The sequence below is a fragment of the Portunus trituberculatus genome, chromosome 16 (genome assembly GCF_017591435.1).
Source record: "Portunus trituberculatus isolate SZX2019 chromosome 16, ASM1759143v1, whole genome shotgun sequence".
Taxonomy (NCBI): domain Eukaryota; kingdom Metazoa; phylum Arthropoda; class Malacostraca; order Decapoda; family Portunidae; genus Portunus; species Portunus trituberculatus.
The window spans coordinates 5,997,024-6,008,715 of NC_059270.1; the positions used below are offsets into that span (position 1 = coordinate 5,997,024).

At 34.6% G+C, this 11,692-nt stretch overlaps 1 protein-coding gene across 4 annotated transcripts; it reads left to right on the forward strand.

The window, feature by feature from the left end:
- Window positions 1-122: 122 nt before the first annotated feature.
- On the forward strand, window positions 123-10,651 carry LOC123504655 (tRNA-dihydrouridine(20) synthase [NAD(P)+]-like). 4 transcript variants are annotated; one of them, XM_045255392.1, is made up of 10 exons: window positions 123-208; window positions 2,504-2,675; window positions 2,807-2,945; window positions 4,844-4,943; window positions 5,533-5,765; window positions 6,146-6,290; window positions 6,923-7,065; window positions 8,614-8,842; window positions 9,809-9,921; window positions 10,051-10,651. In XM_045255392.1, the coding sequence occupies exons 2-10, from the start codon at window positions 2,519-2,521 to the stop codon at window positions 10,379-10,381; spliced, it is 1,590 nt and encodes a 529-aa protein (XP_045111327.1). In that variant the 5' UTR covers window positions 123-208; window positions 2,504-2,518; the 3' UTR covers window positions 10,382-10,651. The 4 variants fall into 4 exon arrangements, with proteins under 4 accessions (XP_045111327.1, XP_045111325.1, XP_045111326.1 ...); XM_045255390.1 differs by having other exon boundaries at window positions 128-746; XM_045255391.1 differs by having other exon boundaries at window positions 129-304.
- The last annotated feature ends 1,041 nt before the right edge of the window (window positions 10,652-11,692 follow it).

An 11,692-nucleotide genomic window follows, 5' to 3' on the forward strand; every position in this document is an offset into this window, starting at 1 on the left:
CTGTAATGAAATGTAAAACTTTGTATATTGCCTTGAATGTAAGTTAAATATTGTCCCTTTTTCTGTGATGGTGTAGAGTTGTAATAATAATTTATCATTTAGTGTGTGCTGAATTAGTAGTTTGCGCCGAAGCTGTCATGGCGATGTAAACACTAAACTCACTCCTGGGAGGCTGATAGCTGGCAAGCACGAGGGACAGCTGCGATGAGTAAAGCATGCTAAACCAATTGTAGCTTATCTGGATGGCTCTCAAAACCTCCATAGTCCTCATACACATTATATAGGATCTTCTACCACTGGACAGGTAACTCAGGAGGTTTTGATTGGTTGACCGGTTTATGAGCAGCACATGGTAGTGACATTGTAGCAAATATAGCCCTATCAAATCCCCAACACTGCCATCTGTGATCCGTGTGGTGCAGAGTTCGAGGAGGTATGATGGGCAGGCTGGCTTGTCCCACGTCCTGCAGGAGTGAATTACCAGTTATGTATTTTCCTTGTGTGTACCAAATCCTTGGCAAGAACAGGAACTAGTAATTTTCGTGCACCGTGAAAAATATGAAAGACTCATATTAAGACTGCACACAATACGCAAGGCAGCAATATCCCCCGGGTAATTAGGCATGATATAGCCATATTTCATTGTGATTACAGTTGAGCATGTGATTATTATGATCACAAAAACGAGTGCAACAGAGCGTTTGGTGAGGATAGCGTGGCACCACTTGACATCACATTCCATGAAAGTTAGTTTGTGCTGCTTTGTGCAAATAATCATGATTCACTTAATTTGTTTGTGGTGAGGACGGTAAATTTTCACTTTCACCAGCCTCTCAATTTCAGATGAAACTGTTTTTGGTAGATTTTGACATGTTTTGAACTAATCTGCACATTGGTCTCATTGCAAATAATAGTTGGTAATTTTTATCCATCCCCACAGAAAGTACTGTTTTGCAGTAAAAAAAAGATTAGTACAAGGCAGACTGAAATGTACCAGAAGGAAATAATTTTGTCATCACAAAGTACCACAGAAGTAACAGTAAAAATTTTTGACTGTCACTGCTGTGGAGATTATTTGCTGCCACTAACTGCACACCACTATCTAGTACAACCTAATCATAATGATAAAATTCAACCAAACTTAACCTAGGTAATCCAATCTAACCTAACCTAACCTAAACAACACACACTGCTATGATATCTTCCTCAGAATATATTAATCTAATCTAACCTAACTGGCAATGCTAAGATATGAATATGAAGTCACTACCTTATTTTTCATAATAAAATTTGACAGTCCAATAGAAGTCCTAATCAAGGTGACACCCACTGCAGACAGACATCTTCCTCAAAAATAGTCACTTCTCTCCCCACAAGGTGCTTTGATTGGCTATATTTATTCTTTATATTTATTATTGGCCAGTGGCTGCTTATTTAAAAAGAGAACCAATCACCATGATTGATTTCGCTCGTGCAACAAATGTGACAAACACACACATGAACGAACACACCTAAATGGCATGCCTCAGTGCCTGTCTTTCCATCACATGCATGGGTGTGTTCCTTCCCTGTCTGGACAGTGTGTGAGCTGTTTTCCCAAGAATTGGTAAATTGTTAATAATTGCTGTCAACATTGTAAACAATTTGTGATGGACATATATGCAGTTCAAATTACTCAGAATAAGAAGCTCTGAATGTTAAGAAGCATGTCAGGACTGGTGAAAGGGTAAAATAATACTGTGAAGATTAGGGAATATAAGGAGATAACCTTAGCCTTTTATGAGGTTAGTACTTACATATCAGCTAGATTTAAGGTAGCAGAATGTTATGCAATATGTATTAACTTCCGTAAACTTTTAAAACCATAAAAGACATTAGGTAAAGAGTTGGTAAATGTAAAGAGTCATGCGATCCTGTGTTTCTTGTTGTGATGGCAGTCATCTTCTTTTCCTTGCTCTTGCTGCTAGCATCCTTATCTAATTAAATCTTACCTACACAATATGTCTTGTTGGCTTTGGTTTAGTTAGGTTAGGCTAGGATGTTAGCAACAAGAGCAAGATGGAGAAGGTGACTGCTATCACAAAAACAAGAACAGCATCTCAAGTCACACTTCTTTACATCAACCAGATTTTTGCCTTGATTCTTATTGCTTTAACAAGTTTCTAGAAATTGATATATGTATATATATATATATATATATATATATATATATATATATATATATATATATATATATATATATATATATATATATATATATATATATATATATATATATATATATATATATATATATATATATATATATATATATATATATATATATATATATTTCATGATACTCTGCAACCTTAATTCTATCTTATTTGTAAGTGTTAAACTGGGAGAAGAGGCTAAGCTTGTCTCTATTCTTTGATACTAATAGTATTTAGGTATTTATTTTTATGTATTTACTATTTCAATCACTTGTTGTGCATCAATACTTTTTTTTTCTCTACCTCAGGTGCAAAAGTGCAACATGAGTGGCCAGTATAGAGGGAAGGTGATTGTGGCACCCATGGTGAGGGTGTGCACTCTGCCTTTTAGACTGCTAACCATTGATTATGGCACTGATCTGGTCTACACAGAGGAAACAATTGATTACAAGATGTTGCGGTCTATTAAAAGGCAAAATGGTAAGAAGGACCTAATTTGCATAAAAATTTGCAAAAAATTTTGGCTGTCACCTTTATTATAATTGCTATCTTAATTAAAACCTGAATGTCTGCAGATTGCTCATAGTCTTGATTTTCTTATTTATTTTCAGATGTGTTGGGCACGGTTGATTTTATTGATAAATCAGATGGAACAGTATTTTTCCGAACATGCGAAAGGGAACGCAGCAAAGTGATTTTTCAGATTGGTACAAATGATGCCCAGAGAGCACTCAAAGTGGGGAAGATGGTGTAAGTTATGACTACAGGATGTAGCGACATTGGAAAATCATGCAATCGTATACAATGAGTGTTGAATATTGTTTTCATATTTTTACCATTGATTATCACTGAATGCTTGAAATAGAACACTAAATACTCATAAATGTTTTGATTGTATTAATGCAGGTACTAATCTAGAACCACAGACTGTAGAACACTTGAAAGGCTATTATATGAACTTGAATCAATAGATGTATTCATTCTTGTATTGTTATAATGTTCTAGTTATATTCTAATATTCTGAAATAATTTTTCATTACACAATTTTGCTTGCAAGTTTGTATTTTTAGTTTTAATCTTTAATTTCTTAACATTGATTTCAAACTTTAAAATGATCATCTGGTTAACCTTACTGAGTCTTGGCCATTCCCTTTTACAGATTTTGGTGAAACTTTTGCTGTTGCCTTTGACATATAAAAAGCTTTTGATGAAGTCAGGCACAAAACTTTTATTTTCAATCTACCCTCCTACAACTTCTACCCTTCTCTCTGCAACTTTGTCTCTAGTTTCTTTTCTGACCCTTCTGTTGTTAATGTACTAGATGGTCACTGTTCTTCTAAATTTTGTGTTCCTATCCACTCCTACACTGATGATACCACCCTGCACATTTCTATATCTTTTTATAGGCAACCAGATCTTCACAAAATAAACAAATCATGCAGGGAAGCCACAGAAAACCTGATTTCTGTTCTCTAAAATTTCTGATTGGAGCAGAGCAATCTTGGCATTGTTCAGTGCCTCCATCTTGAGATGCAACACAATCTTCCAGACAACTATCCCCTCTTCTTCAATGATGCTCAACTGTGCCCTTCTACACTGAATATCCTTGGTCTGTCCTTTACTTATAATCAAAACTGGAAACTTCACATCTCATCTTTAGCTAAGACAACTTCTATGAACTTAGGTGTTCTTAGTCATCTCCACCTGTTCTTAGACCCACAGCTGCTAACTTTTTACACGGGTCTCATCTGTCTATATATGGAATACCATTATTCACGTGTATAAAGTGGTAGGTTTGTTCCACTCATCCTGCTTTCTTAGATAGGATAGAATAAAAAACTATCTTGTCAACACCTTTCTCTAACTGATTGTCTTCAGCTTTTTTCATTGCCACAATGTTGTATTTTTTACTATCTTTCCCAACTCTTTTCTTGCCAGCCCTTCCTTCCATGGCCTTACTGCACAAGACTTTTTTTCTCTCATTCTCTCATTCCTATAATGTCCATCTCTTTAATGCAAGAGTTAACCAGTACTCTCAATCATTCATCCCTTTCTCAGGTAAAATCTAGAATTCCCTACATGTTCTTGTATTTCCATCTACTGATGACTTGGAATCTGTCAAAGAGGAGGTTTCAAGACACTTATCCTCTGTGTTTGGCTCATGCTTTTATCTCTGTGTGGTCTCTTCACCTCAATGGGCTTTTTTATTGCAATTTTATGTTGCCTGTTCATTGCCCTTCCTATATATATATATATATATATATATATATATATATATATATATATATATATATATATATATATATATATATAGATATATATATATATATATATATATATATATATATATATATATATATATATATATATATATATATATATATATATATATATATATATATATATATATATATATATATATATATATATATATATATATATATATATATATATATATATATATATATATATATATATATATATATATATATATATATATATATATATATATATATATATATATATATATATATATATATATATATATATATATATATATATATATATATATATATATATAGATAAATGATATATGATAGATATCTCTCTTCTTATCTAATGTAAACTTCAATACATGGACTCCGCAGGGAACCATTTGTGGCGGGATTGGATGTCAACATGGGCTGCCCCAAAGAGTTTAGTCTGAAGGGAGGCATGGGAGCAGCACTTCTTACTCAGCCAGATAAGGTTTGTTTAGTATGAGTATTTAAGAACACAATATTCTATTATGGAAACAAATGAATAAAGTATTTTTTTCATTTTATGATATCTCAAATTCTTGTGTTATGTGTGTCAAATAAAACCATGATATTTCAGAATTTAAGATATCAGAATGTCCTTGATTTTTTTTCAATGTGAAATACATCTTATTAGAGATTTGCCCAAATGATTTATAATGAGTATATGAATGTGCCATATTACAAGTCTGGTGTTTCGTATTGTGCTATTATAGTGGTGACCTGCCTTAATGGAGCACCTCTAAATAAACTGACGCATTATGAACCATTTTATTATGCAGGGATGTACAAGATGAATGAATATTCATGATAATGTGGTCTGCTTGTGCAGCCAGGTTGAAAGAATTCCCTCATTATATTCCCTATGCATTACAGTTCTCACAATGATACAAAACTTGCCTTGGCAAACTCTATCCAAGAAGTATCTTAACTTGAAATTTAAAAAGATAGTTCTTATTACTATTAGCCATTTTAATAATGGTTGTAATTATGGTAGTATATATTGTTGATAGTAATACCATTAATATTACTGTTTTCAGATCAAGTCTATACTGACTACACTTGTTCAAGGCCTCACCATACCAGTAACTTGTAAGATCAGAATTCTGGACTCTATTTCGGAAACTTTGGAGCTGTGCAAACTGATAGAGGAGTGTGGTGTGGCAGCCATTGGAGTCCATGGCCGCACCAGGCAGGAGAGGCCACGCCATCCCAATCACAATGATGTCATCAAAGAGATAGCAAATGTTCTTACCATACCAGTAATTGCAAAGTAAGTGAATAACTTTTAATGTTTACCATAAATGTAATACACAAAATTCAAACTTGACAGGGAGAAGGCTCACTTTGGTTTTATGAAAATAAAAATTTTTGTTTTTAATTTATTTTTCAGTCTTTCTAGAACTATATTCTAGACATGGAAGCACTAAGAGTCAGTTCAGATACATAGCTGGATCTTTTATAGTGATATATAACCTGATAAATAAAAATAAAGTCTACACAACCTTGTATCTTTGTCAGCATTAATTATGTAATCCAAGTTAATCATTATGACTTTGAAGTGGCTTTCATAATGATATTACACTGATTTATCATTAATTATTGCCATATTCTTTAGTTTCTTAATTTCCTTAGTACTAATTCTTCTTACAGTGGTGGTTCAAGAGAAATTTCAAGACATGATGATATAAAAAAATTTCAGCAAGACACAGGAGCATCTAGTGTGATGATTGCTAGAGCAGCCATGTGGAACTGCTCTATCCTGAGGCCTGAGGGATTTCTTCCTTTGGATACAGTGGTAATGTGAATCAAGGGTGTGCAGCCATTACAGTGCTTTGAATAAAGATTTTTTTTTTTTATATAATATGGGAAAACTAGCCAAGGACAACAAAAAATTATTGAAAACAATTCCACTTAAACGCCTGTCCCCAAAAAAGGTCAAGAGGGTTAGCCAAAAGGATGTAAACCTATCTTTTTAGTATATTTAGTATAGCCAATATTAACAGGTTAGTGGAGTATGGAAACTCTCTTTTTCTTGCAATTCATGACTACTTATTAATGTTGGTGTCTGATATAGGTAGGTAATTTGCACTAGTATATTCTATTGCTTTTTAGATACAGTTACACTCAACAGTATTGTAATCTATAGCCCAGCATACTTTAGTGGTGAGTAGGTGTTATAATTTTAAAGATCCTTGATAATACCTACTGTAACCCTTGTGAAGGAATGTGAAAGAAGTGTTTGCATTGATACACAAAAGAGAAAATCAGAAATTTTGACTTTTAAGCATAGCTATCTACTTAAGAGACTATACTACAAAAATAAGTCAAAATTTTATAAGTGATTATTAGAAAAATTGTTTAGTGATGAGCAGAACATGGTATGGTAAAAAGAAAAAAATCTTTCAAGTTTCATATTTTCATTTCCAGATAGAACAATACTTGAGGTACTGTATTCAGTATGACAACCCATTCACATACAGTAAATACACAGTTCAGAACATGCTGAGGGAGCTTCAGGACACACCTCGTGGCAAGGCCTTCCTGGAGACTCAAACTTTGCAAGAAATCAGGTAATTTTGACAGACTGTAAATACAGATTTATAATTTCTTCTGCACCACCCACATGAATTTTGCACTTGCTTTCTTCCTAAGCTGTAGGACTAAACTCAAGGTATTGAAAACACAGAAAAATGCTAATTCATTCTTTCCCAACCTCTGGTTCAGTGTTCAGTGGCATTGCTAACTGGATTGTGAGAAAATAGATAATGACAGGTACATCTCACTGTAAAAGAAAGCAACAAAAAGTGTGATTATACTTGTACAAAAAAGCATCATGTTGTGTGACATTGGCAGGTAAGGAAGGGGAGATAAAATGAGTAGTGTTACCAGACATTGATTACCATTGATACATGTGAACATATGTACGGTACTGATGATAAGTAGAGTTGCCAGATGTTGATTATTGTTAGAATATATGTACATATATATACCAATGATAATCAATGTCTGGATACTGTACTCATGTCTTCATCTCCTATTCCTTATGTGCCAATGCCACATTACACTGCTTTTTGTACAGTCAACACTGATTGTGTTGTTTTCTTTCATTGTTAGATCTATCTGTCATTGTTTATTTTTCTATACCAAAGGTTGGAGTGCCACATCATTTACGAGCAGTGTATCAGACAGACAGATGAGATAACATCCCAAGCAGCATTGCCAGAACTGGCCAGCCCCAAGCAAATTATGAGAGCACAAAATTTCTTTCATAATTCTAATATCAAGAATGCTATAGACTTAATGGTTGAATATTGGCATTTTATTAATATTGCTCTAGTGAAACATGGATGGAGGAAAGTTTTCCTGTGAGTCGAGGCATAAACAAGTGGCGCTGAGTTCTACCTCAGCACAACATTGGAGAGACAGAGTGTAGTAACAACTATGGACTTTCTGCTTCATGTTGCCAAAATGTTACCCATCAGTGGTTATGACATTATCAGTGCTACAGATATGGAAGATTTCTTTGGAGTCTTGAGACAGCATGCATGACACCAACAGTAGGGTGAAACTTGATATGGTAAGAATTTTGGACTAAGCACTAAATTTGAGGATTGTGAAACTTGAATAGCATGAAATTCGTGAGTGTACACTGATTTGGTTGTTACTTTAGTATCACCTGTTAAGATCCAGAGCACTGTTGAAAGAGTTGGGAATGTTACAATGATTCATGTTAAACTGAAATATTATATTTATCTATTTATACTTTACTTATTTACTTACTTTTTTAGTATGATTTGTAGCTTTAACTTTTTTTCTATTGCTTATGATTGCTAGAAGTATGTCTTGTTTGATATTGTTAGTTGATGTATTGGTGAACAAGTTTTTTTGGTATAAATTCAAGCATTAAATTTGTTGCAATAATGTACCGAAACTTAACATATATACTCTTGTTTCATTAGTCTGACTTCTTGCGCAGACAGTATCATGCACTTCTTATCAATACTATTTGCTGCCATCCCATGGATTGCCTAGGAGCACTTATCAACAGTAATAGGTTTGTTTTATATTGATTTTTATGCTTATTCATAGATTCAAAAGTTTGTTGCATCTCTCCACAGTATAATCTGGGGCTTGGAGGATTATTTTAAATCACAGCTGGCCAAGCAAAATGAAGGGAGAAAAACCCTAAACTTTGAGATGAGTGAAGGTAAAACAGCAATGCCACCCAGTGCTGACCATGTCAAGATAGTGGAACGAGAAGAAAATGGACAGAAAGTAGTGGAGATGCCCATTCAGTTCATACGAGGAAATTTTCATAATGCTGACCTACCAAAGATGCTTCTAAATGTAAGTATGTAACATGTATGCTGCAGTGCTTCAGGAGATAACTGAGGTGGAAAGGTATTGTTGAAGAAAGTAGTACACATGCTAGCATCCTTTTTTTTCTAGTTGTAAGAATTAAAGTTTCTGCAAATAAAAAAAAAACTTGTCTTTAGTACCAACATTCATTAGTATATTTGTTTACAGTTTGGCTGCTCTTGAATCCCAATGAAATAGCTTTATGTATAGCACACCAGAAAACCTCTTCAAAATCCTTGCTTTTTATCATCCTTGATTTTCCATTATGGAGTTGAACTGTTCTGTATTTAATCCCTTCCCTGTCGCCTTGTTTTCAATTATGTGTACTGCCACTGTGGCTAGGTGTGAGCTAATTGTTTTTATTGTGGAGATGGAATCCTTGCGCTCCAAAATCAAAGAAAAATGGGTTCTAAGTACCTGTTTAATATGTAAAGTTTCGTGTTATCAGCCTAAATGTGTCTGAGCATTGTCTTTTCTACGCCCTCTGTGATGAACAGGAGGCACAGGTGATGAATCATGAGGCAAGCCATGCCCAATGGCATGCATTTATATAAAGCATGGGCGGCCTTCAGGTATGATTCTGTCAAAATTTGAGCGCTCGGCAATGCATTGGGAATATTCTATGAATATTTTAATTTGCCGATCCATAATGTGCATTGCCCGCAGTTTTGAGTATTCTTCTGCAGATGACACTGTGTCATCGGGCACAGGGGATGGGTTAAAGTAAGAGATTTCCTCCATCAGATACACTTTTCTGACAGAAAGTACTAGATTTGATGTTGAGGTAACTGTTCACTAGGGAGTCTGACTATCCTTCCCAAGACTGAGAAATTTATATGAAACTTGAATATTTCTATATCTAAAGTCATCTTTTGTTGCTAAAACCTGCAATTCTCTGTAAGAATCAATTATATCTGTATTATTAAAAATATTTTTTTATTTTGATCTTTTCAGACCCATGTGTTTCGCAACCAGTTGAAAGGACCCAAATACAGTCACGTTGTTGTTGATAAGTTCTTCAGTGCCTCAGTTACTGTTGATGGTGTCAAGTACATCTCAACTCTCAGGTAAGCTCAGTGAATCAGTAAGGTTGTGAGTACCACGTTTTCAATCAATTTGTTTTGTAATGAAGTTGAAGCATATTTTATTAACTGATTTTCAGTTAATGAAAACCTAAAAGCAGTCTTTTTCTACAGAGAGAAAAGCAAGAGGTATTCAGAACAAGGTGCAGCCATCGTCTTTCTGCATGCAATGGGACTTGTTAATAAAACTTATGGATTTGTTCCTCCTGAAGGTGCCCGAAAATATCTTACTGAAGTCACCAGACAGACAGCTAAGAAAGATGTCATATCTAATGAGACCATAAGGAATAATGACACAAGATTAGAAAATGAAGACACAGATTGTAAGAAAAGACGCCTTGAAGATGACAATCCTTCAGTGTCCTTAAATCAGCAAGAAACTTCACAAGAAACAGATACTTCCAGAAACACTAATAAAAGCAGCATTATAGATGGAGCATCTTGACAAAAATCACATTCAAAGAGTGATGTTTTTAAACAAAAATTATGAATTAATGAATTTCACTTAAATGACATATAAAGACACATTAATCTTTTGATTATCAATCTTCCTTATCTTATTTACTGTTTTCTGACTATTGATAGATGACATTTTGTAATCTAGACATTTTGTGATATTAAATCATCTTCATGAGTAAAATATGTGCTACAAATAGTTTTCTAATAATATATTGTTTGCCAATGAAAAAAAAAAATCAACTTTAATATTGAAACAGTGTATAATTTTGTACATGTTTGGGGACTTGTGAGGGTCAAAAGTATATATATTAAACCCCGCTTAAAGGCGGGTTCACACGTACTAATTTGGTAGTTTCTGACTGAATATCGGTGCCTAGCGACTGGAGAAACCAACCGCAAAAGAAGACCGACATGTTCGTCTTGTTCAGTCGATTTGCGACTTTATTTACGTTGTGATGTCACGGAGTAATCTTTGTAAATGTGGTATCCAGGTGTAGAGAAGATGTTAGAGTACATTGATGAGGGAAAAAGAACACATTTGAGACACCAGAAATGAATTATGCAGTAAAAAAAAAAAAAAAAAAAATGTGCGCAAATCGTCGTTGGAAGAACTAGCTGCCACTCTCCAAGAATGGCTTACCCTCAATGCAGGGTGTTGGTGGAGGTGAGGATTGAAGACTTGGCAGGATTTAATTTGATCGCAGTTGTGCATAGTCTTATGATTAGTGTGGTACATCTTTCTCTCCTTCTACTCTTAGCCAGGGACGTATCCACAGGTATTTTCTTTTCTGTTGACTCTTCCGAAACGCCAAAAGAAGAGCAACCACAGCTTCAGCATTGCCATTGGAGGAAGACATCTTGGCGGGTAGCTGTTTGTTCACTTCCCGCCAAGACGCCAACTAATCGATACTCTCCAGTTATGTGTAACGTTTTCCGACTAAAAGGGCTCAATTGATACTTTAGCGACTTGCAATTTCAGTCGCAAGTTGGCACTTGTGAATCCACCTTTATATTCACTTCCCGCCAAGATGCCAACTAGTCGGTATTTTCCAGTCGCTATGTGTGACGTATTCCGACTAGAAGCGGTCAGTCGATACTTATAGCGACTTGCAATTTAAGTCGTAAATTGGTACGTGTGAACCTGCCTTAATTAAGTCTGACTTGAATAAGCCGAATATCTAGAAGAACGACTTTTTTTCTCTCTACATTTTATTCCTCGCACACCGGTGGACAATTTTTGCCCTTTGATTGAGAAATTTCAAGGCACTAGGCTTATATACATGCTAGACTACCCCCT